The sequence below is a fragment of the Lissotriton helveticus genome, chromosome 2_1 (genome assembly GCF_964261635.1).
Source record: "Lissotriton helveticus chromosome 2_1, aLisHel1.1, whole genome shotgun sequence".
In the NCBI taxonomy this organism is placed as follows: Eukaryota; Metazoa; Chordata; class Amphibia; order Caudata; family Salamandridae; genus Lissotriton; species Lissotriton helveticus.
The window spans coordinates 2,030,123,775-2,030,151,077 of NC_136059.1; the positions used below are offsets into that span (position 1 = coordinate 2,030,123,775).

Sequence of the window (27,303 nt, forward strand, 5' to 3'; positions counted from 1 at the left end):
ATCTATTTCTAATAGGAAGACAGTTGTACAGGCTCTTATTACTTCTAGGTTCGATTATGCCAACAGCCTTTATTTGGGCCTCCCGGAGTTTCTGCTCAACAGATTGCAAGTTGTGCAGAACTCGGCAGCAAGGACAGTCCTCAGCATTGGGCCTAGAGACCAGATCTCTCATCATCTGAAGGCACTGCACTGGCTTCCAGTCCGCTGCAGAATACTCTTCAAAGCTCTGGTCCTGGCCTTCAAAGCCCTGCATGGTATGGGGGCACTCTACACACGTAAAAGAATTTCATTTTACACCCCCGGCAGACCTCTTAGGTCTGCTTTTCAACATCTGGTGGTAACTCCTAAATGTGTAAATGCCCGCTGTGGGGGCCTTTCCTTTCAGGTTCTGGTGACCAGGTCCTGGAATAAGCCCCCTCTACCGCTTAAGCAAACAACAAATATTCTGGCTTTCAGAAAGAAACTGAAAACCTGGCTGTTCCAACAAGCAGTCTGATCACTCCACTCTTAGGGCCCTCGTTTTCTCTCTCACTGACTGTGACTCTGCATCTTTCTTTTGTCTCAGCGCCGGGACACTCTTTGAGTAGCTGTGCGCTCTATAAATCCACCTTTAACATAACATAACATAGCAATCTGAAACCTTGGCAGCTATGTATGCAGCATAAAGTTACTAAGTGTATACCTGTGGGTCTACAGCAGGAAAATTGTGTAAGCCCTGTGGACAAGCTCTGCGGTGCGGGGACGATTGTGGCCACTTGTTTAAGTATTGATGTTAATCAAAGTCCCTTCATGGGCTCTGATTAACATCAATACTTAAACAAAAGGCCACAATCGTCCCCGTATCGCGCTTTACTAGCAAAAGCATAGAGCCAGTTTAAAAACACAGCATGTACTTTAGTACACGCTGTGTTTTGAAACTGGCTCTACTCTTTTGTTAGTAAAGTGTGGGGATGATTGTGGCCTTTTGTTTAAGTATTGATGTTAATCAGAGCCCGTGAAGGGGCTCTGATTAACATCAATATTTAAACAAAAGGCCACAATCTGCCCCGCGCTCTGCAGCCACATCACCACAAGCCCCCCAGGCCACAAGGCTACCTTACCTGCACTCGTCACGACTCCTGATTTCCGCGCCGCTCGCATCTTTAAAGCAGCCAGCGGCGACACTGTCTCGCGTGACGTCCTGGCAGTGCGCACGCTCCACAACCGGCAGTCCGCGCTGATGTCAGGAGAGGTGCGCGTGCGTGCCTTAAAGGGAACGGTGGTTGTGTGTGTGGGGGGGGTTGTGTGTGTGTGTGTGTATGTGTGTGTGTGGGGGGGGTGTGGGGGGGTTGTGTGTGGGGGGTTGTGTGGGGGTGGGGGGGTTGTGTGTGTGGGGGGTGTGTGTGGAGGGGGTGTGGGGGGTGGGTGTGTGTGTGTGGGGGGTTGTGTGTGTGGGGGGGTATGGGTGTGTGGGTGGGTTGTGTGTGTGGGGGCGTTGTGTGTGTGGGTGTGTGTGTTGGTGTGGGTGTGTGGGGGTTGTGTGTGTGTGGGGTTGTGTTTGTAGTTTTGTCTGTGGAGCTGTGTGTGTGGGGTTGTGTTTGTGGGGGTGGGTGGGTTGTGTGTGTGGGGGTGGGGTGTGTGTGTGGAGGGTTGTGTGTGTGGGTGGGTTGTGTGTGGGGTTGTATGTGCTTGTATGTGTTGGGTCTGTGTGTGGGGTTGTGTGTGTGGTTGTGTGTGCTTGTGTGTGTGTGGTTGTGGGGTTGTGTGTGGGGGTTGTGTGTGGGGGGAGTTGTGTGCATGTGTGGTTGTGGGGGGTTGTAGGTGTGTGGGGTTGTGTGTGTGTGGGGTTGTGGGGAGGTTGTGTGTGTGGGGTTGTGGGGGGGTTGTGTGTGTGGGGTTGTGGGGGGGTTGTAGGTGTGTGGGGTTATGTGTGTGTGTGGTTGTGTGTGTGTAGGGTTGTGTGTGGGGGGTTGTGTGTGTGGGGGTGGGTGTGAGGGGTTGTGTGTGTGGTTGTGTTTGTGGTTGTGTGTGGGGGGTTGTGTGTGGTGTGTGTGTGGGGTGTGTGTGTGGGGTGTGTCGGGGGTTGCGTGTGTGGGGATTGTGTGTTTGGGGGAGTTGTGTGTGTGCGAGGGTGTGTATGTGTGGGGGCCTGTGTGTGTGGGGTTGTGTGTGTATGGGGTTGGTTGTGTGTGGGGTTATGTGTAGGGGTGTGTCAGGGATTGTGTGTGTCAGGAGATGTGTGTGTGTGGGGTGGTCTGGGTATGTGGGGGGGTCTGGGTGTGTGTGTGGGGGGTTTGTGTGTCAGGGGTTGTGTGAGTGAGGGGCAGTGTGTGTGAGGGGCAGTGTGTGTGGGGGGTTGTGTGTGTGGGGGGTTATATGTGTGTGTGGAGGTCTGGGTGTGTGGGGTTGTGGTTGTGTGTGGTTGTGAGCAGGAAGTGGAGTAATGGAGCGGGGTGGCAAAAGGTGAGCACGTGTGTGGGGGGTTGTGTGTGTGAGGGGGTTGTGAGCGTGGTGGGGTGGTTGTATATGGGGTTGTGTGTGTGTTTAGAGTTGTGTGTGTGAGGTTGTGTGTGGGGTTGTGTGTGTGGGGTTGTGTGTGTGGGGTTGTGTGTGTGGTTGTGTGTGTGGGGTTGTGTGTGTGTGTGTGTGTGTGAGGGGTTGTGTGTGTGTAGGGTTGTGTGTGGGGGGGGTTGTTTGTGTGGGGTGTGTGTGGGGGGATGTGGGGTGTGACAGCAGTGAGAAATATCTTTTTTAAACAAGCAGGAAGTGGAATAATGGAGAGGGGTGGCAAATGGTGAGCACTTTCGTGGCCGCTTTGATGTTCTCAGTGGCTGCGCGGCTCACCGAGAACATCAAAGCAGCCGCAAAAGTCCTCCCAAAGGATACTGGCTAACAAATGGTGCGCGCGCCCGGCGCACATGCACTGTTCCCGATCCGCCTGCAGACCTTGGGAGCATTTTTTAAAGTCCCTTACTTTACTCTCGCTGAGCAACGCATGTGCGTTGGCTCAGCGAGACCTAAACATAGGAAGAACCGAGCTTCTAAGGAAATCATGTTACATTAAACATTTAAACATATGAAGGCTAGAAACAGAAAGAAGGAGGGTAGAAGGAAAAGAAAGTACAATATATATTTTTATTTGCTAAGACGATTACAATACTGTTTTAATCTAATTAAGCGTAGGACCCCAAATGTGATGAAGCTTCTTTCCAGAACGAACACCTCTGCTTTTGGCAATAGACATCTCCCTTTCGAAGATCTCCCTTAACATTGCCCACCATTCATGAGCTCTGGGTGGAAGCTTGGATATCCATGCGCGGGCAATGCAGAGTCTTGCCGTTGCTATAATAATTGATGTAAGGGATCTTAATCCCAGAGCTATATCTGGCTTATAACCAAATATGTTCTTTATCCGTTAAGTGTATATTAATTTTCAAACGATTAGTTATAAAAAGGACATCCTTCCAGAAATCAGTCAAGCCTGAACAGGTAATGAACATATGCAGAATGTCAGCAGCAACCAATCCACACTTAGCGCATTTACATTTGTCATTCATGTTTATAGCGGTGAGATCTGTCCATTTGGCTATTCGTTCTGGGGTATAATAGAGCATATATACAGTTTTAAGCTGTTGCAACTTTACATTAGTAGAGTATATCACAGTATCTAAACTTTCCAAAGAGTCTTCTATATCCCCAGCTTACAGGGTCAAGGCTGATTACATCTTGTCTCAGTATCTCCCTCCATTTTGACGCTATTTTAAGGCTGCCATTCTCCCATATTTGAGAAAGTAGTTGGTAAGCCTTGCTAATAGTCACTTTCCCCTCTAAGTGTAAGTAAGTCAGTGTATCTGAACCCGTAGGATGTCTTATTTCTCTACACCTCCATACACAGTCTCTAATCTGTAGATATTTATAAAACATATTCTTAGGGATGCCATATATCTTCTGAAGATCTAAAAATGTATGGAAGCCCATATCATTATATAGATGACTGAGTTGTTTAATACCATATGTATTCCAGGATTAAGCTTGCATATCATGAAAGATTTCCGGAAGCATCGGGTTGCTCCATAATGGCATGCTTCGATGCGTCAAAGGTAGATTGCATTTAGCTGTTATATCCCGCCATATGCACACTATGTCCCTCAGTGTCCTGAACCTTACTCTTTTAAAGTATTTGGATCGTGAATCCTATATAGGAACATAGTGCTGTCATTTCCAACAGTGAGATTATAGCAACAATATTGCCTGTTAGGAACAAGAAGGTCGCGGAGAGGTCCTACAAAAGAAGCTCAGAAATATAATTTAAAATCGGGTAGCTGTAATCCTCCATATCAATAAGGTAGTTTAAAAAATGTTATTGCACGTCTTGGTTGTTAATAGCTCCATATGAAACTACTTATAGCCCCCTCCAGTTTTAAAAATATATAGTTCGGGACACGCAACGGTATTGCCCTAAATAAATAAAGAAATTTGGGCAAAATAATCATTTTAATAATATTACAAAGTCCTATGATACTCATAGGAAGTTTATGCCATTCCTTCATTTTGGAAACCATAGATTTAAATAAGGACTCCTAATTCAGTGTTATGACCCGTCCCAAATCTGCGTGTGGAAGAGCCGGGAACCTCACCTCGGCAAAGCTGCGTCATTCCTCGAGCTCCCGAGCCTCGCCAACCGATTCTGTGGCGTCTATGGCAACCCGGACTCCACCCCTCTCTCCTTCATTTCAGGAACCTATCGGAACGGACGGAAACCCGGAAGGACTGCCCCGTGACCCCCGAAGTACCTCCCACCATCCAGAGGCGGGACACAGAAAAGCCGGAAGCAAGGAAGACCAAGCGTTCAAGCCAGCGGACTCGTGGCAGGAGACAGCGTGCGCAGAACCGGAGGAGGAAGAGGAGAGGGGAGACGAAGATGGAGACGAAGTCTGGACCGAGGACTGGTGGAGTCCATCGGAGGAGGCTGGAGAGCGGCCGTAACTCGGAAGAGAGTTACGGCGGGGCGGGTGAGTAACGAACCCTTGCTGGAGAGCATAGCCTTAGTGTTTATAGTTGTAACACCTCGCACCCCTCACTGTAGAGTTCTTGTATATACCACTAGACACTGTAAAGTTGTTGTATAGCACCAGAGTTGTCCATCACGAGCACGCCTGTACTAAAGCCCCTGCCCTTACCAATCACACCGTCACCCTTCCGCCTTCCTAATCTTCCTCTTTCCCATTCTTGATCCCACCCTACCTACCTCACGGTCCTTTTTGCCTCCCACCACTCCTGGTGTCGGTAGAAGGCAACGCCTGCGTCCTGTCCACCGGACTAACTGCCCCTCTCTCTCTCTTTTTTCCACACCTCCGAGAGACCCCCAACCAGACCGGACAGACGACGAGAGAGCACCAAAGGAGGACCGGCACCCGCCATCGTGTCAAGCAGCTCTTTGGACATCTCCTTCCTGTGTGTCTCCGTGTTCAGCCCTTGTGTTTCACTGATATCCTGTATTTGCACAATAAACCGGCTCAGACATAGCCCACTTTATCTGGCCTCCCCGCTTGTTATTCCGGCCCGCCTACCCCCCACGACCACACTGCGGTAATCTGTACTCCTCAGTAGGTTGCTGACGTGACGATCCCAGACACTGCCCTGTTTGTCTGAAAATTAAGAATAATCTGGGTCTTGTTAACATTTAATTTATATCCAGAAAAGTCCTCAAAAGTACCAGCTTTAATTTGAATAGCCTCTATAGCACTGGCTGGATCCACAGAGAAAATGGCAATATCGTCGGCATAAGCCGTCACTTTTAGTTCTTCAGAGCCTAATATAGCTGGCGGAATATATGGGTTGATGATTAGTGATCTAATAAATGGCTCTATATATATAGAGCAAATAGTAAAGGTGATAGGGGGCACCCTTGTCGGGTACCCCTCAAAATAGAGAAAGGAGCAGACTGATGATTTAAGTAAATTAATTTAGCTACTGGGCTTTTATACAAAGCTCGAATCCAGTGGTAAAAGCGGCCATGGATATTACATGATGAAAGTGTAGCCCAAAGACAGTCCCACATTACACGATCGAATGCTTTCTCAGCATCAAGCATGATCATCCCTAAGACTTTATTTAGTTTAGAAGCAGCATCAAAAGCGACTAAAGCTGTATTCACATGCAAGGTTGTGTCCCTAACGGGTATGAATCCGTGGTGTTGGTCAGAGACTAATTGTGCCATGCAAGGTGCAAGACGCATAGCCAATATTTTTGCAAAAATTTTGCGTCGTTGTTGATTAATGAAATCGGTCGATATGACCCACACTCTTCCCTTGGCTTATTCTTTTACAGAAAGAAGACAATGTTTGTCATATACCACAAATTCGGCACCGACCCCCTTACACCAATATGATTCATAATCTCAGACATCATAGAAACTAAGCTAGTCTTAAATATTTTGTAGAATTCCAGTGGTATTTTAACTTCTCCTGCCGCTTTTCTAGAAGGGAGTCAAATGGTAGCGTCACATATTTCGTCAGCTGTAATATCTAGATTAAAGACTTGAATCTGATCTATTTCTAATCTGTGAATTGTTCCATAGAATTTACATGTATCCATATATTCGATACATTTTCTTTCATTAAACACATTAGAATTGCTATAAAGTGCCTGATAGAAGTCTGAAATTTACTCTAATATCTCTTCTGGATGTGTATGAAGTAACCCCCCGCCTCCTCTTATGCTCTTTATTACTCGCCCGCTCTTTTATCAGGAAGTTAATGTGCAAGCACTTTACCTACTTGTTCACCATACTCATATTGGAGGGTTCTATTTTTATTGTAATTAGCCGCAGTTTTATCTTTTAGGGACCATCCAAATACAGCACGTTTCTCAATTAGAAGTAAGTATGTTTGAGAGTATATAGGAACTGAGGTTTTTAGAGTATTCCCTAGCCTAATTTCATCCACATGAGCTATTTCTAATTGTCGAATTTCTGCACTAGTATCTTCACTTGTCTGATTCTTAATTCGGTTTTGTCTCCAAACATACTCCTGAGTGGCTTCTCTTATATAAGCTTTAAGTGAGTCCCAGACAGAGAAAAGGGAAGCAGAGCCTTCATTTTCATTAAAAAATTGCTAATGCTCTCCTTCATAAAAGATTGGTACTCTATATCAGTCAAGAGAGAACGAGGGAAAGAAAACTGATGCGTTTGTTTATTAGATTAGTTAAATGTGAGTGTCAGTGTCACAGGATTATGATCTGAAATTATCTTAGGACATACTTCACATTTAGCTATATTAAAAATAGAAAAAACAACAGTTGATGGACAGAATGCAGAACAATGTCATACATTCACCCCAGTACAGAGATCTGGGCCTAAATCCATTGTTTTATTGCACTCCACACCACCCCAGTTCAGACATGGCCATATGCAAATCAGCCTTGACCCTGTGCCTCATGGGAACAGTACAGCCCGAACTGCCAAGCCATGTCTTTCCTGAACCGGAATCAAGCATCCTAGGACAGGTTTCTGGCTATCAGCCGTCTTCAGCCAGGATAGCTTGACTCCAGTGGTGTGGAGAGCATGGGACTCACATCTGAGCATACCCATCCCACTCGGGGTGACAAATGCAAAAACAACAGTTGATGGACAGAATGCAGAACAATGTCATACATTCACCCCAGTACAGAGATCTGGGCCTAAATCCATCGTTTTTTTGCACTCCACACCACCCCAGTTCAGACATGGCCATATGCAAATCAGCCTTGACCCTGTGCCTCATGGGAACAGTCCAGCCCGAACTACAAAGCCATGTCTTTCCTGGACCGGAATCAAGCATCCTAGGACCGGTTTCTGGCTATCAGCCGTCTTCAGCCAGGATAGCTTGACTCCAGTGATGTGGAGAGCATGGGACTCACGTCTGAGCATACCCATCCCACTCGGGGTGACAAATGCAAAAACAACAGTTGATGGACAGAATGCAGAACAATGTCATACATTCACCCCAGTACAGAGACTGGGCCTAAACCCATCGTTTTTTTTGCACTCCACACCACCCCAGTTCAGACATGGCCATATGCAAATCAGCCTTGACCCTGTGCCTCATGGGAACAGTCCAGCCCGAACTGCCAAGCCATGTCTTTCCTGGACCGGAATCCCAGGAATCCCAGGAATAACGCCCCTCACACCCTCTTTATCATACTGTGAGCCTACTTTGTGTTTGTAGCCATTCAATGCACTAGATTAGCCCCGCTCTATTTGTGACTGCCCATGTTGTTTTTGGAGAAGTCCGGGATTAACTATGGCTATTTATTTTATGGTCTCCCTTTGCATCATGTTGAAACACTTTATGCATTTGTAGCTAGCTGTGGTATAATAGTAACCTTGATCTAATGGCACCCATATCTTCACTGCTGTTCTCACTGGGGTGGGACTTCATCCCCCTGCATTCCCGGTAGTCACGTGGGGGGTCAGCTGAGCGCTGGAGCGCTACTTCACTGCCAGTGGTGTCCCGCAGAGCATGTGCCTCATAGCCTGTTTCACTGTCCCCAAACCGGCTACTATCTGCTGTACTCACTGGGTTGGGACTTCACCCCCAGCTTTCCAGGCAGTCACATGGGTGCCAACTGACCGCCAGAGCTCTACTTCAATGCCCAGCGAAGACCGGGCTAAGAGCGGGCCCTTCTCTGCCTATCCGCGTCTGGACGAGGCAGGGCTGGGCCCACTCTCTTTAAAGCCCATCATCGGTGGTATGTGCGTGGGCGCGTGCCAACAGGTGAGAGCTCCCACTGTTCTTTGTAATCCTGGGCAAACAAAAAACTGCATGCACTGCTACCTGGCTCTGGCCAACAGTGACTATCAACAGCATGCTTGAGAGGGTGTTTGGGATAATCTCCACTGAAATCGCTCTTGCTGAGCGCAGGCTTTCTTTGGGCAACGAACCCCCCCTTAAATAATATTGTAGAGAGTTCCACCTTAAATGATAGAACCTTAGAACCCGTTGGTACCTGAGCTGGTGCAATGCAACTGCGCTCCCGGATTAGTGACCATGTTAAAACAACTCCCATTCCTGAGCCGCCCAGTCCAGTCATCACTCAGATCCAAGGTGGAATGGCTAAAAAAAGGAAAAAACTCCCAGGATAGAATCAAACCCTTAGTCGTAACAAAACCACCTGTCAACCCAACCAGCAACTATTCCTCCAAGGGCATCAAAGCCAGCTCTGGTTGTGGGTTCAGCCTACTGCCCAGATTCAAACCCAGCCCCAGCTAACTCCAACCCATGATTACTCTTCACATGTTCCCACAGATTTAGTTCCATTCTGGTGGAGAAAGTACAGCCATTAATGGATCGTCTTAACAGTATTGAAAGTTTGTTAGCCAGGTTGGTCTATAAACAATGTGCCATTACCAACAGAAGTAGCTCCTTGGTAGTAAGTAAAATGATTTGTAGCCAGCCTGGCCCTGGTAACCTGCAGGTTAATGTTAAGCATGTCACAACACCCACTGTCCATACCTGCAACTTTTTACCCATTAGTAACGCTAGGTCTGGGTATCCCACAAGGAACAGATACGAACTCCAAGTCAAGAAATGACACGTGTTACACAGCCAAATGGATATCCCTTATCTATAGAAGGACCTGATGACTGTGACAGCACCCCGAATAAGGATATTTTGAACTTAACCACCAGTGTCCTGGCTGTATGTTTTAATTCTGGCAAGAGTACCCCCCTTAGGCCCGAGCAACAAGAAATGTGGGATCAGTCCCGCATAAAACTATTCATTGGTTAAATAAGAACAAACATTGTAATGTGGGGAACTTCAAAGAGGGTATTATAGTGAGAAGGGTAAGTTGAGTGGGGCATTCAAAGAAAACCATTGAGAGAGATTGTATTGTGGTCAACTTCCGGAACCCTTCTTGTGTTCGAAAAATACTTGTTATGAAGGAATTAGTTTTTCTGAATCACCACAAATCACTGCACCCCCACTTGGATATTTCTATAATCTAGCCACACTACACCCCTATATGTATACCCCCGCTCGATTGTGCCAATAGGTTTGCACCGTTTAACGGCCTTGAGGATGTAGATTCCATGTCTGGGTACACAAAAGTTCAACAGTGTTTAGGATCAAACAGAGCAGTGCTCCCACCCCGCTTTGGTGTGCCACCCTCTGCCAGTGACTTGAATGTCTCACAGGATAATCTGCTGAGAATACTAAGTTGGAACCTTGCTGGAATTCAGTCAAAGATTGGTTTAACCAATTGGTTATCCTTTATAAAGGAATTCAACATTTTCATGTTCCAAGAAAAATGGCACCTATCGCCCTCTGTGGTTGATGGCTTCCAGTGTCTGTGTCCCTACCCTACCTTCCTGCCATGGTTGTGCTTTAGGAGCCTAGACGGGTGGGTAAATATAATTACAGGGGGCCGTGCTTGCACCCTTGAATCACCAAACTGCGATTTCCAAATGTATAATTGAAGACCCACATAAGCGTGTATCTAGTAATTTTTTACCAATACTCTAAATTCCCTGCATTGTTTGATTACATTAACACACTGATAGATGAAACTACCTCCTCAGGGCTTTCATCTTACTTCTGTCTTTCATGTTAAGCTACCGCTTAAGCACAGCACACCATGTATTGGCACGTATCCCTTAGGTAACACAGACCCTAGGAACCAGAATCTTGTATCTCACTTAGCTTCATGTTATTTAGTTAACCTAATGGAAGTAGCAGGTTCTAAAGACTGTCCCACATGCCTACAGAGGCAAAGGTAATCCTTTTCTGATAGATTATATTTTCATCGAACATAGCCTCTTAGACAGACTCATACATGAGTCAGTATTCATATCAAACTATGGTGATCATAATCCCCTGGAAACAGCTCTCATTATAGCCCCCAAATAGAAATTAGGGTGGACAAAGAGGCAAGTGACTACCAACCCTCAACAGACAACCTTAGCCTAATGTGGAGATTGCTGTAACCTTCCCAGTTTTTCTAACTAATAATCAGAGAAAATTTTGATTTGGTAGAATTATGTCTAGCGGTGGAGGAGACGGCCCACCAGTTACTTAAAGCATTTAATAGCTAATGTGCAAACATTAGGAAGGTAACACTGAAGCCCTTTTGCTCTATAGCCAACTCCCATAGACGGTTCAACCATGATTTTCCCATAGCTAATCGCATACTGCGCCAGGCCCTCGCACCTCAACCTCGATAGACTGTGCTACTGTGACCTCTGCACAGAATCATTATAGAGAGGTTACCTTGAAACGCTGGAGGGAAGTACAATTACAGCAGTGGGATTTGCTGGCACATGCAGTCTCTCGGAAAGACAGTAAATCCTTTTGGTCCACTGTGTCAGATTTGAGGTGCAAAAATCAGCCAGCTACCTCAATTACCTGTCATATTGCTAGTGAAACCTGGGAGGCTCACTTTGCCAAGATTTATGCAGCCCTTCTATCAGATGTTGAGTTTGTTACAAATCCCACCAGCATGAGAAGATTTCATGTAAGCCCATGTGAAGTAGAGGGTGTGATCAACCAAAGTGTTAGTTTTAAGGCTCCAGGCCCAGAGAGTGTCCCAATCAATCTAATAAAATGTAACCCTGGCTTCTGGGCACCTTTGCTAACAAACATTTTTAACAATCTAGCTCACTCCCTGCTGCCTCCCTCATGGTCCACATCTATTATAGTACCTATTTTTTAAAAAGGTGATCGATCCCATCCTCAATCTTCTAGACCGATCTCTTTGAGCGATACCACGGTTTTATACAATAGGGGAGGGTTTTATACAATAGACTTAAGGAGTGGATCCAAGCAGAGTCGCTCCTATATTTGTGTCAGTATGGGTTTAGAAACAAACTGGGAACAATCGAGCAGTGTTTAAATCTGAACTTGGTGCTTGGAAAATATACTATTGCCAAACAAACCCCTATTTACCTGCCATTTATGGACCGACCTCCGCTTTCGATTGTCTTAACCGCTCCAAGCTTAGGCATATGCTTATCTTGCATGGGATAGATGAAGTTTTAATGCACTTCTTGGCATACTTGCATACTGACTTGAAGGCAAGAATTAGCACACAAGGAGACGTATCCAGGGATAAAGATGTGCATTCGTGAGTAAGACAGGTGAGTCTTAGCCTCTCTCTGATTAATCTTAAATATAAATGAACTTCCCCCATTTTTACACACTGTTATGCAGAATGTACCCAAAATCACAAATATGCGGTTACCTACTTTCTTGTATGTGAACGACGCAGTGCTTATGGCGTGTATGCCTTAGGCACTGCGTCTTATGGTGCTTGTGTTTGTGAACTTCATGTCCACTCTAGATTTACTCACAAATTTCACAAAAACACAAATTATGGCGCGTGGGCCAAAGCATAAACAGCTCGCCACTCCCTTTTGGAGCCAATTACCTGAGTTGCACAAGCACATTTCCTTATCTGGGGATTACCTTCTCTACCTCTGGGTGTTGAGTTCCCAATATTGCCTTGCACAGAGCAAACCTGTTGAGTGCAATTGGCTTGCTATGTAGCCTTCCGCAGCCAGTGGGAGGTGGCTCACTCAGACCATTATTGCAAATTTATAAAGCCCAATGTATTTCTATCGCAGTGTACGGAGATAAAGCATGGGGAGGGGGCTATACAGCACGATGAATACCGCTTTTGTAGGAGACTCCTCTCAGTCCCCATTTCATCCCCTAGTTTCATTTGCAACAAAGAGTTGGGTTTGTCATCCCAGAAAGATTGCTTTAGGTGCGGCCGGCACTAGTTTATTCTGGCTGGTCATATTGAGAAACAAGGAGGCCAGTCTAACAAGGGACATTTGTTTTTTGACTGTCTCTCCTGTGAAAGAGGTAAGCGCTCATTCCCTGACTAGTCTATGTAAAATCTGCATGTTCTAGGATTGGGCAGCGGTGTGCTTTTGAGGAGCCTGCGTTTTGTAACACCCTCGTTAAAAAGAACCTCCATCAAGCTTTGCACAACTATGTGTATTCCCAACAAATTAACAGGAAAATCAAGCTTTATGGCTGACCAGAGGAGGATTGTGCCAAACAGTACCACCAACTAACTCTCGTATGCGCATGGATGGTAGTAATGCTCACTATTATTTCACTTTAGGGCAGACACAGTCAAATTCTTGTGCTTCCAGTTAGGTTACGCGCAGAATTTAGACGACATTGCATGTCCCTGCAATGGCAAGTCAGGACAATCCGTGTTATACTTTGCATTTTTTATTTAAATTTTATGAAAGTTATACACAACATTTTTTTATTCTGGTTTTAGAAAAGAAATGCTGGGATAATAGGCAGGTGAAACCCAGCTTTTATTGCAATATCTGACCTAGAAACTGTTTTGCATATAGGTTCGTTTTTAAAATCTGCTGTGCAGGCACGAAGCTCTATGTTCTACTAACTCTGTTACTCATATTGCCTCATTTTAGGGATTTTTTTAAAACGTTGCTATGTAAAGCATATATTGTTTCATCAATCACGCTGCTATTACTGTTTTATTGTAGGGCTGCTACCTGCATGCTGCTATGTATATTGAGTGAATGTGTTAACCTATGTTTTATTATAATGTTTTTTAATCGTCATGTGTTGCGGTGCAACTTTTATGGGTGCATGTTACATCCGAATAAAAGTATCTGATTCTGACATATAGGATGCAGGAGTGGTGTAATTTTTGCTACCTGTGATAAGTGACCGCTCTAGCATAACCGTGGACATCCTTGACATATGTTCTCCATTCGTAATCTATTTACAGATATTCAACTTATGAAAGGGGTTCTGTCATAAGGAACCCATCCTCTAACATACTGTGGAAATGTGTGATGTAATCTGTCCATCATCGGCATAGTAGTAGTAGAACTACATGCAATATTGATGGGCAACCCATGTTATGGAATGATCAATGGAAGGCCATGAAGGTTAGGATTTGCCAATGTGTGGAAGTTGTACATGGGACTACTTGATGAAAAAGGCAAGTTATGCTTCAGAACCAAATCTGCAGTTACAAAAAGTACAAAAAAGTGATATTTAAGAACAAAAGTAGTCTTTTGTTCTTGAAAATGGTACGCTTGTTTTCAGAGAGAATTGAGCGTATTTATCAAATGTTAATACGTCTGTATTTGATAGAAAATGTGTGTGCTTTGAGGAACTGTGAAGCTGATATTTGGGGAGAAAAAGTTGCGTTTGTGAATTTTAAAACTGATGTATGAGTGATAATTACGGAGAAGGAGTATCCAGTACTTCAGTGCCTTTCTTCATCCAGTCTTCTTTTACTTCACTTGTATCCTTTTGCATGTATCATTTTGTTATACCATATTTTATAATATTTGTTACCTGTAACATAAGCTCATGTTCTGTGTCCGCCACTAGTTTTCGCAGAAGCCGACATTTCTCCACTACGGTTGTAGTTCTGATGTTGTGCCTGACCGGGCACATATTTTACTTCCTGCTGTTGAAGATCTTGTTTAGATGGATACCTATTACACAAATTTGAAAGCATTTATAAGTTATAGATGTTGCACAATGCCATCTACTCTTTTTTTGGCGCTCTACGTTTCTTGCCTCGTTAAGTTCACAAAGCAATAAATACAATATTAACATAGTGTGATCTCTGGATTTTCTTGTGTCTGTCTTACAAGCCAAATCGTTTAGTTTTCACGTATAAGTAATGAGAAAAGATTACTCACCTTTTACTGTAAACTTGTTTACGTAAGTCTCCATGAGTTACTAAGAGCCGTGTACTAAAGGATAACAGTCAACTTGGCAAAGCCCGCATTTACCCTAAAGAGCTTGGGCTACCATCTGTATTTGAGATCATTAGAGAATTGTAAGAACATTGTGCTTTAACAGTGCACAATCTCCACAAACTATTTCTCTTGGAAATATGTTTCGTAATTAAATGTGGACAAGCGACTGAAAACTCGACCTAGGCTCGCGCCTGGGGCCTGGTTCAGATAAAGGTCTGAATAATTCTTCCAGCAATAGGCAAAGTGGAGATGAAGGGGTGCAAAAACTACAAAGCCTTGTTAACATGTAAATGGTCTTTTAAAGACCTGTGTAGTACTCGGATGCGGCTGTGATAAGCTCAAAAACTGGGATGTGGCCTGAAAGATTACCAGTGGCTGAGATTAATTCAAGCATTCCATCCATCACTGTCCTTTGTATATGTATGTATATATTACCTACTGGCGGTCGCCAGTAGGTATATATAGTTAGGATTTTTTCTCTATGGGATTTTTGAAAATTCTATGTCTAATAACTTTGGCGTTTGTGGACGGAATTGGCTGAAATTTTCAGGAAAATGGAACATTTTGTTTCTGAGCAGCCCCTGAAAATTTGGGGGGGGGTCGTCAAGGGGGGGCCGAGAAAAACGGGGGGTCCCAAAACGTGTTTTTGCCATGCAATTTTCCATAGGGCGGTTGGCCTCACTTTTAGCTCGAACGGCTGAATGGATTTCCACGAAACTTGGCAAAATTGTAGATATTGTTTGCCCGATGTGCCTTTGCTAGGTCTCAAGATATGTGGTCCTGTGAATTTTGAGTAAATTAGGTTTAAAAAAAGATATATCTAGAGCCGCGCCCGGTACGCGTACCGGGGAGCGCTCCAGGCGCGCCACGCGACTTGCGCACGGCAAGCTGATTGGTTCTCGGGTGTCTGTAAACATTCGAAACAGTCCGCAGCGGCCGCCATCTTGTGTCTCGGTAGGATTGAGACACAAGAGGTGGCAAGAATCAAAGGGGGGAAATGAGCAAAAGGGGGCAGGGTACACCCCCTGACCCCCTACTTTTGATGTGGGGGCCATGTGGGGTCAGGCATGTGAAAAGAAGACACCCTAACAACTTTGCCAGGGAGAGTGTCAGAGAGCTGGCACGGAATGTACCCACAGATGGCGGCAGCACCTCCACTGGTGGAGCAACACCTTCGGGACCACCCCATGGAAGAATGGTCCCTAACATTCAGCCGGTGTTTGCAGGCATCAAATTTGTGTGCACGGAGTGTGACGAACTGCTCTGCTATGGGGAGCAGAGTGTTGAACTCATTGCCCTAAAGAAACAGCAACACCGCTGCTCTTCCAGTCCCTAAATTTTCTAATTTTTTTGCTCCTTGGATGACTCTCTTGCAGCCATTGCTGGAGATCAGAAAAGTAGGAGATAGAGTAGACAGAACAGCTCTTGCTCTCTCCAAGTACAAAGCAATAGTGAGAGAAATGGGTGGGTTTCACACAATTTGGAAAAAAAAAAGTTCTGAACCAATGAAAAGTGTTATTTTAAAGTCACATGGTTTGACGCGCTTACGCTACGCGCCCCGGGGCGCGTCCCGGGCGTGTATCGTAAGCGCATCGGGGCGCTTACGTTGCGCGATCGTATGCGCTTCCGGGTGCGCTTACGCGGTGCGTCATAAGTCGCGGCTACGCGATACGTGTCTTATGACGCAAGGCGTGGCGGCTACGCAATACGTCACGATGTTGTTTTTGTTCGCGGCAATAGCGCTTCCGGGACGCGCATCAGTACGCGCCCCGGGGCGCGCCGCAAGATTGCGCTTACCAGTGCGTTCACCTGTCCGCGCCCCGGGAGCGCACCAAAAATAATATTTAAAAAAAATAAAAAAATTATAAAATATAAAATTCGATTTAAAATGTATTATTTTTATAAAGATTTGCTATTAAAAAACCTATGAAATTCACTGAAAAAACCATAGGTTATAGACCATATATAGTTAGGAATTAGCATTTACAAAACCTTGAAAATTCACTGAAAAAAACCATAGGTTATAGACCATATATAGTTAGGAATTAGCATTTAAAAAACCTTATTTTACTCACACAAAACCATTGAAATTCCATATATAGTTAGTTGTACTAACTATATATCGCGCACCCGCAATCCACTGCTGATGATGTCACATATTACATCATTCATGACATGGTCAGTGACATCACTGATGACACCTCAAATGACATCACTGATGACATCACTGATGACAACATCCAGTGACTGTATGTTTCTGTAAAGTTAAAATATGTCTTATATATTGAAGAATGAGTGGATGTATAAGTGTCTGGATGATGTATTTAGTAGGTGCATGACTGACTGTATAAGTGAGTGATTAAATGTGTCTCACTGAGTGCATGGGTTAGTGACTAAACTGTTTTAAATTGTGCACCATTGTGTCTGTTGTTTTGTAATCTGATGCATGTGTTGATCATTAGCTATATGACTAACTATATGGGTTATTGATTAGTTGGCCAAGTATTTGTATGGGAGACTGAGTGTGTGTGTGGGTGTCTGGGAGGTGTATGACTCTGTGCATAAATGTGTGAGCAGTTGATTCACTAGATGTATGGGTTCAAAAGTACATGTGGAAACAGCTGTATGGGCGGTTTACTGTGTGCATGAGTGTATTGGTGAGTGAATGGATATCTCAGTGCTACATGTCAAAGTAAGTACATATGTAAAACACAGTACATGTGGTAGTTGACATATATAAATAACTGTGCATAAGAGCCAGTGAATGTGTGAGTGGCTGTATGGATTATTGTGAACTTGTATCAGGGATTGTATAACAGAGTAAATATGTGTTATTATATGTTTCAATAAGTAAGGTGTGTTTAACTATATAGTTGAGGAAATGGAGGTGTGATTGATTCTTTGCAAGACTGATTAGGTGTGTGAGTAACTCCATGGATGAGTGACAGTCTGTGAGTGTCTGTTTACACTGAGTGTATCTAAGGTTATATTAGAGTCTGAAGAGGTTCATCGTATCATCACATGAATGCGCTTACGATACACGCCCGGGACGCGCCCCGGGGCGCGTAGCGTAAGCGCGTCAAACCATGTGACTTTAAAATAACACTTTTCATTGGTTCAGAACTTTTTTTTTCCAAATTGTGTGAAACCCACCCATTTCTCTCACAGAGAGAGCGTTTAACTTTTAGAAACTGCCGTTCTTGCCTCTCTGAACGGTCCTTTTTAGGGAGCGGTTATATCATTACTATGGACGACGGAGTGCTTTAACCCAGACACTTGTCTGATAAGGGGTGATCTGGAGCGCCTGTACTCGTGTCAACCCGTCCCTGTAAGGAATAGGTTGAATTGTATTGTGTAGCATTGCAACATTTATGTATTCGGTGACCAGGTGTCCCCGTTTTGCCAGGACGGTCCCCAGCAAATTTCAAGAAATTTAGCTCATGTCTGGGTTTTTAGAGAGGGTCGATTGAAAAGGGTGGTAGGTGTTTTTTATGTTTTACAAAGCAGGGAAAGTTAACAGTTGTTTCAAGAAAGCAATTTAATTAACAGGCAAGCTACTGGGTTTAAAAATTACATTTTGTTTTTTTCAATGAATATTACCTACTGGCGGTCGCCAGTAGGTATATATAGTTAGGATTTTTTCTCTATGGGTTTTTTGAAAATTCTATGTCTAATAACTTTGGCGTTTGTGGACGGAATTGGCTGAAATTTTCAGGAAAATGGCACATTTTGTTTCTGAGCAGCCCTTGAAAATTTGGGGGGGGTTCGTCCAGTGGGGGCCGAGAAAAAAGGGGGGTCCCAAAACGTGTTTTTAACATTGAGTTTTCCATAGGGCGGTTGGCCTCACTTTTAGCCCGAACGGCTGAATGGATTTGCACGAAACTTGGCAAAATTGTAGGGACTGGTAGCCCGATGTGCCTTTTGTAGGTCTCAATATATGTGCTCCAGTGGATTTTGAGAAATTAACGTTTAAAAAAAGATATATATCTGTAACAGCGGACCGGGCAGCGGCCCAGGACGCGTACTTTTCGCGCAACGGAGCTTTGTGAAGCGAAGCTGATTGGTTCTCTGGCGTCTGTCAACATTCCAAACAGTCCGTAGCGGCCGCCATCTTGTCTCTCGGTAGGATCGAGAGACAAGAGGAGGCCAAAGCGAAGGGGCAAATGACCATAAGGGGGAATAGTAGATCCTCGCTGACCCCCTAGGTTTGATGTGGAGGTTTTAAAAGGGCCCCGCGGGGCAAAAAAAATAAATAATAATAATAATCGAACGGCTGAATGGATTTGCACGAAACTTGGCAAAATTGTAGGGACTGGTAGCCCGATGTGCCTTTGCTAGGTCTCAATATATGTGCTCCAGTGGATTTTGAGAAATTAACGTTCAAAAAAAGATATATATCTGTAACAGCGCTCCGCCTCGCGTAACGGAGGTTTGCGAAGCGGATTGGTCATTCTGTCACTGGGCTATAGTTGGGCTACATCTGGCTGATATTTGGGCTACATTTGTTTTTTTGTGTGTCTGGCGGCCATCTTTGGGCTACATTGGGCTACATTGGGCTTCATTGGGCTACATTGGGCTACATTTGGGCTCCAACATATATATAGGCCAATGTAGCCCAATATATATTTTTCAAAGTTAATTTTCGTAAAAACCACTGGAGCATATATCTTGAGACATAGCAAAGGCACATCGGGCTACCAGTCCCTACAATTTTGCCAAGTTTCGTGCAAATCCATTCAGCCGTTCGAGCTAAAAGTGAGTCCAACCGCCCTATGGAAATGAAGGAAATGAATGGGTAATTTGTAATTAGCAAATAGCTAATCGCAAACTAGGAATGGTAAAGAATCGCTATTTATTCCTTAAAGTTCGCTATTTAGGAAATGCAAAAAACTTTGATGATACATATGGCGGTTCATCTCTAACAAGATAAGAAGCATAGGGATACATTTATGATGACTGGCGCATCACCAGGGATGTGTTAGTCATTCTGTGCTGTTCCGTCACCTATGGTGTGCTGCATTTACAATGCGGCGCATCATGGGGCAAAAACAGCACAGATGCGTGATGTATCTGTGCCGTAAAGGTGGCGCATTGCTGGAGTTGTATCGCAAGTGTGATGAAGCTCCAGCAAGGGTCGGGGGTGCCCCTGTCGCAGGGTTTCTGTTCTCACACAGAACTGTGGACAGAGGATTGGAACCTCGGCGAATTAGGGTGTCCCAAAACTCACGTTAGTAATCAAAAACTCCTTAGCAAGCTAGGTACAGTGTCACATTGGATATAACAAACTCTCAATGTTTAGACAATCCAGAATATGAACTTATAGTACCTCAGGATACGTGGAACTCATGAACAGTCGGTCGTTATATATTTCTTAGAAACCAGAACATGGAGTTAAGAAGAACACATGTGTATTTGAAATGTTTATTTACTAATGCCGTCTTCTGAGGCGTAGTATCTTAGATTATACAAGTACACATATTATCAGTAGCAAAATTACCAGCATAGTCAGTAGTACATAAAAAGCGAATGGTGACAGTATGTTAACATGCTGTAAATGAATAAGAGTTAGCAACACTTATAAGCAGCCGCGGGCCGTGGAGGGAGTTACGGTGAGGCAGCCTCCCCGCCTCCCTGCCTCACCGTAACTCCCTCCACGGCCCGCGGCTGCTTATATCTCACCCTCCCTAATACACATATTATATTATTTGCTGAGAAGGTCTCTTTGTGTTGGTTTAGGGCGTGCCCATACTTTAGTGTCTTAGATTTGAAGGAATCACATCAGCATACACCAGCTCTCTCTTCATGTGAACCGCATCAACTGTTGTGTATGTGTGTTCGGCAAAGCAATATAAAACCCGCCTCATGCCCAGAATTGGCAGAAGTTGCACTTATGTTATGAGTATGAAGTCGTGGAGATCAGACCTCATAACAATTCTGTATCGTGTTGTTCTTGAAACTTTAGCACTCGCTGTACAGATATAGTTTAACAAGCAAAGCAGATAGTAGAGCAATAACATATTATTCTCATGTAAACCACGATGAACTACTAGGTGGAAAGCTAAAGCAACAACTAAGTGTCGTGTGCAGAAGTTGCAAAAAAGGAAAAATGGCGTTTAAACCGGTAATGAGCCCATGCTAACTTAACACGGTGTAAAGATATCCAGGACCTAGATGACACCTCCCCATGATCCGGAAACGAACTGAATAAGATAATAGAAGTGCCATCTCATGAGAGTAGATTGCAAGTTTATATGTGGACGGTCCGCAAGGTAAAGCATTAAAAACTAGGAAAATTTGATGCTAAAGAAAAATAAAACAGCCAAGTACTTTATCGAGTCTTAAGCCAATAGGCAAGGTAAATAATAAAAACTTGACAAATAAGTCAATGAATTGTCAATGAAATGCTAGTACTCAGCATATCAAACATGAAAAAGGTCTATGACATAACTGTGTATGCAAAATAAGCTGCAACAGCCTCCAATAGGAAGTCACCGTCTTCATCCGAAAACAGTTCAGCCATCCAATTTAAAAGCGGAAAAGAACATACGTGCTCTCCCAGCACCGGATCCTCTATCACCATCAGAGGACAGCTCGGTGGGTTTTCAAGAAAGCTCTGTTCCAAGAAAGACTGTGCTGCCGCCAGTAAATTCCAGGGACCAAGTAGTCCATGCATCAATGCCACAGCCATAATCCTTTCGCCAGGACAAACCAACTCGTGAGTAATGATAGGAGTCATCAGCTGATTAAAGTCGACGTCAGGAGAAACCGGTCCGCAGAGACACAAATCAATGGCCCAATCGAAATCACAGGTCAGGCAGTGAAATACAGGCTGGACACAGGTGAAGTAGGAGAATCGAAAAGATAATCCATATGCCGTGCTTAATATCGCCAACGGCATTGTGCCATAATATTCTAGCATGCGATTGCGGAACAGTGTCAGCATCTGCAGGGTGGGAGGTTGCATAGGAGGGACATCCATATTTAAAAATGTAAAAAAGCACAAGAGCGTCCGCTGGTAATGCAAGTAAAAATGCCAATCCACGAAGCAGCGTGGAAAAAATATAATGAAAGGAAGCAGGGATGACTCCAAAGATTTTCTCAAATGAAGTCACGAGACCACTGGTAACAACTTCAAAAAAGTGCGCCAGGGCCTTTGTGGAGGATGCGTTAAAGATAGTCGGAACCATCTTGCTGAAATTGAAAGGCAAATCTTAATTGAAAAGGGTCTGCACCTCTGTACGGGTGTTCGCTATGTGAAGCACGAAAGTTTCACGGGCCGAACTCAAGGCCACCTCTCTCTGAGACAAAAGAGCTCTTATTCTTGCCATGCCGTTGAAATGTGCTCCCAAGGTTGGTATTTGTGGCCAGATTGAAAACTCCCTATGTTCATGTGTGGGAGGAAATAGAACATTTCTGCAGCAAATAACCCGTTCACTTACTGTTACGATAAAAGGAATACTTTTAATTAACTCAGAACAATCTTCATTATTGAGCATCAAATAACTACCATTTTCCAACAACTTGAACGTGGGGATGATAGCAGGAACTGGCGTGCCTTGCAACACGCAAGCCATATTTGGTCGGTGTTTGTTGCATGAACCGTGTAACTGTATGTGCCTACACATTAGTGAATGATCTGGCGTCTCAGTGCATTCCTCTCCATTCAGATAAACTTCTTGATCATCTTTGAAACATCTGTATGTGTATGGAAGCGACCAGACCTCATGAAGAAAAGCACTACCTAAAGGTTCATAACGACCTATTGGTATATATTTCATACAATTTGAAAACTTATATAAAGCAAAAGGCAGCGTTATTAAACCGTGGATAAGGCACGTTGCCAAAAAACCCGCAATCCTCTGCTGATGATGTCACTGAGCATGTCATGAATGATGTAATATGTGACATCATCAGCAGTGGATTACGGGTAATAGTATCTCTAGTTTACTCCCCTATAGCTGTCTTTCTTTTTTTACATAAGTGTCTGTTTCCTTCCCTTATACTTACTGTTTTTGGTTCGCTTCCGGTTCGCGTACCGGCGAGCGAACTGGGAAGCGAACTAAGAGAAATAGAGGTTGGCACAGTTCCAAATATTGTACCAATTTTTTAATAACGGGGAGGTAGTTCTGAAAAGAACTTTTTTTTTAATTGTTTTTGTTGTTTTATATTTTTTTTATTATTTTTCGGAACATTTTTTTACTTTTTTTGAATTTTTCTGAACAGTTTTATATTTTTTTGGGTTTTTCTTGGAGGGGGCATTGAAAACGATTCATTGTAAAGGGCTCAACAGGAGCAACAAAACAAAAAAAGAAGTATTTATTATTTTGGGCGTTTCGTACAAACTTGCATATGATAGTCAATAGCTCTGTTGATCAGAGTGATGCTTCTTTCTCCGTAGGAAATGAATCCATCGCAAAATACGCAGATGTGTTTTACTTCACCAAATTTCATTTGTATATTTGGCACCATCTCCCTGCCCTCTGGTCCCGTTACTTCCGGTACAACAGATCTTCTGGCCATAATAGGGAGATTATCTAGGTCGTTCCGAAACTGTGCAGCACTGTAGTTGTTAGGATGCCACCTAGTCATATGGCGATGCATTGTGTAGTTTCCGAAACTGTATTTTTTCTCGGTTCCTCTGGACAGTCTATCTTGACATATAAGGCAAGTTACGTATCTTGCATTTACTTTTTTCCGACCTTTGGGAATTTTAAAAAATTGCCAAATGAAGTTTTCTTTCCGGTGAGACGTCTTGGGCTGCTCAGGCAAAAACTGCCTCTCTTCATGCTCGTCGTCCTGTTCCTCTTCTTGTTGAATTATAACTTGAGCAGGTGGTCCACTCTTCCTTGGATGTGGTGGAGGTGGTGGGGAAGCACCAGCTGAAGCTACTAAAGAAGCCATTGCTCAGTGATCACAAAGGGTCTTTCTCTCACAATGATGAAAGTCAGAGTGAGGAAAGAAGGAGGGATTTTCATCATTTGGGAAAAACAAGAGTTCTCAACCAATCAAAAGTGTTCATTTTAGATTATATGACCTAGTCTTACATCATTAGGAAACCAAAAGTGAAATGAACCAATGAAAAGTGTTATTACCAAGTCACATGACTTGCTGTGTTTACGTTAAGCGCTTTGCAGGGCCTCACGGTTTGCTTCCAGAAACCTGCGCTTTGCGACTCGCTTCGCGTACCAGTTCGCTAACGTAGCACGTCATATGACGTATCACGCGACAACGTGGAACGTCATGCGGACGGGAGGCGTCACGATGTTGTTTTCTAACGCGGCACTTGCGGTAAAGAAACGTTTACCGGCTCGCGGTCTATTTCGCGGCATCAAGGTCAGCTAACGGGAAGCTTCCCGATTCGCGAAGCGGGAACGTAGAAAAAAAAATATTAAAAAAAAAATTATTCATAAACATATAAAATATATTTTTGGATTTAAAGAAGAATACATTTTACAGCTACAGATATTAGCTGTTAAAAAACCAATGAAATTCACAGAAAAAACCATAGGTTATAGACCATATATAGTTAGGAATTAGCATTTACAAAACCTTGAAAATTCACTGAAAAAACCATAGGTTATAGACCATATATAGTTAGGAATTAGCATTTAGAAAACCTTATTTTACTCACACAAAACCATTGAAATTCCATATATAGTTAGTTGCACTAACTATATATCGCGCACCCGCAATCCACTGCTGATGATGTCACATATTACATCATTCATGACATGGTCAGTGACATCACTGATGACATCACTGATGACATCTCAAATGACATCACTGATGATATCTCATTTGACATCAATGGTCACATCAATTATGATATCATTAATGTGACAATACAATGCATCTCCTCACACTTTAATATAACCTCTGTTACACCCAGTGTTAAATACAGAGTATAATTTTTGAAACCATTGACACACCAATACTAGTTACTACATACGCACTCACTGATTCCTACGTCTACACACACATTCACTCATTCACCCATACAATCATTCATACATACAATCACTCATCTTTACAACACTATCATATGCACTCATACACCTATACAGACACTCACACTCTGCCACTCATCCATGGAGTTACTCACACACCTAGTCAGTCCTGTAAAGAATCAATCACAGTTCCATTTTCTAATCTACACAGTTAAACATAGAGTACCTTACATTTTCAAACATATACTAACACATACTTACTCTCTTATAGAATCACTGATACAAGTACACATTGATCTGCACAGAGTCACACACCTCCCAGCCAGCCATACACACACTCAGTCTCCCATACAAATACTTGTGCAACCAATCAATAACCCATATAGCTACTTATATAGCTACTGATCAACACATGCAGCAGCTTGCACAACAACAGACATGCTGATGCACACTTTCAGACAGTTTAGTCACTAACCCGTGCATTTAGTAAGACGCATTTAATCACTCACTCATACAGTCAATCACGCACCTACTAAAACCTTCATTCAGACACTTATACATCCACTCATTCTTCAATATGTAAAACATATTTAAACTTTACAGAAACACATAATCACTGGATGTTGTCATCAGTGATGTCATTTGAGATGTCATCAGTGATGTCATCAGTGATGTCATCAGTGATGTCACTGACCATGTCATGAATGATGTAATATGTGACATCATCAGCAGTGGATTGCGGGTGCGCGATATATAGTTAGTGCAACTAACTATATATGGAATTTCAATGGTTTTGTGTGAGTAAAATAAGGTTTTCTAAATGCTAATTCCTAACTATATATGGTCTATAACCTATGGTTTTTTCAGTGAATTTTCAAGGTTTTGTAAATGCTAATTCCTAACTATATATGGTCTATAACCTATGGTTTTTTCTGTGAATATATATATATATATATGTATGTATATATATATATATTTATATATATATATATATATATATATATGAAGTTCCACAAGGTGCCCAAAAGCAGAGTGCACTCCCTGCTTGCCTTCTCCAGTAAGGGGGGGTTTACAGATGCAATCAGCGCCAGCAGAGCCTGACGCGTTTCGAGTTATCCACTCTTCCTCATAGGCTGTCTGCAAATTGAGTAACTGCAAGCAAAAAACAAACCAGTATCTTAGTCTCTTATTTATTGCCATTATGCACCATAGAAATCACCTGATTCTTTTCTTCACAAGTGAACAATATCAACATAGTGTGTGCTGGGACTGGTAGTCTTTCAATAATACCCCAGTGGGCTGCTTGCAGTTATCTCAATCAAATAGTTCATAGTCACGAAAGCACTTGCATGATAACCTCCCCGTTCAAATTATCGGCAAACCAGATCCGCCCTGCCGATAGTTGTACCAGCAGCGGAACCATTCCAATGTACGGCGGTGCTCTCCCCGGCCGGGTCGGCCGTAAATATGAAGTTCCACAAGGTGCCCAAAAGCAGAGTGCACTCCCTGCTTGCCTTCTCCAGTAAGGGGGGGGTTTACAGATGCAATCAGCGCCAGCAGAGCCTGACGCGTTTCGAGTTATCCACTCTTCCTCATAGGCTGTCTGCAAATTGAGTAACTGCAAGCAGAAAACAAACCAGTATCTTAGTCCCTTATTTATTGCCATTATGCACCATAGAAATCACCTGATTCTTTTCTTCACAAGTGAACAGTATCCGCCTTAGAAGCAGGACCTACCACCTGTCCCCTATGTCCCTCCTGCTGAGCCTCAGACGATGCCTTGTCCACCCTCACAGAAGGTCGACCACCCACGGGCAAACCTGGAAACTTCAAAGTGCCCCCAAAGCCACTCAACATGTCAGTCCCTTTAATAGGCGCCACACCGCCCGCATCTGCCCAGGAAGGAAACACATCCAGACCCTCCCAAGACCTGGCACCCACCTGCTTATTGCCACTCCCTTGCAAAGGAGAAAAAACACTACCCTCAACAGCAGGCTCCAAGCGCCCGCTTCCAGACCCAGAAGTAAGTAAAGGGGTACCCAACATAACCTGACCAGAAGTCTGACCAATACGAACCTGCCCCCCTCTTCTCTCAACCTGCGCCCACTCCCCTTCTCCCACAGAGCCACTGAGCACAGAAACCACCTCCCCACGAGTAGACACAGAAGGAGAAAACAAAAGAGGGCTAAAAGGTACAAATTCACCCCCCGAAACCCATTGCCCAGCCTGCGCCCCCTCATGAACATCCTCAACCAAAAACACATGCTCTTTTGCAACACCAACTGGAGTAGAAAAACGTGCCCCCCCAGCCACTTCCTGCAATGACGACATATCTGCGTTATCATAGCTACCATAAGCTTCCTGAGTCGCCTGATCCAAAGATTGCATAACCGGTATTTCAGCCGGTAACATCAAAGCCCCCTGTGTGTGAGGCGACACAAATTCAACCTGCGCATGCGCTCCGAGCGCCACTACCGCCGGTGACTACTCATTCCCCTGCGCGTGAGGAGAAAGAAATGCCATCTGCGCATGCGCGCCAACCGCCGGCTCCCCTGACTGAACAACGGAGGCAGGAGCAGAGCGCTTCCTGCCTCCGCGCTTAGCGGCCCGCTTGCTTCTGGCAGCGGGGAC

The 27,303-nt window shown here is 44.0% G+C and overlaps 1 protein-coding gene across 1 annotated transcript in view; it reads right to left on the reverse strand.

The window, feature by feature from the left end:
* The window catches only part of SPMIP2 (sperm microtubule inner protein 2), a 472,857-nt gene that overhangs the window by 109,785 nt on the left and 335,769 nt on the right, over positions 1 to 27,303 (reverse strand). The window contains exon 4 of the mRNA XM_078677003.1: positions 14,313 to 14,455. Within this exon, the coding sequence (XP_078533129.1) occupies positions 14,326 to 14,455 (130 nt within the window). The 3' untranslated portion in view covers positions 14,313 to 14,325. The remainder of the gene's footprint in view (positions 1 to 14,312; positions 14,456 to 27,303) is intronic.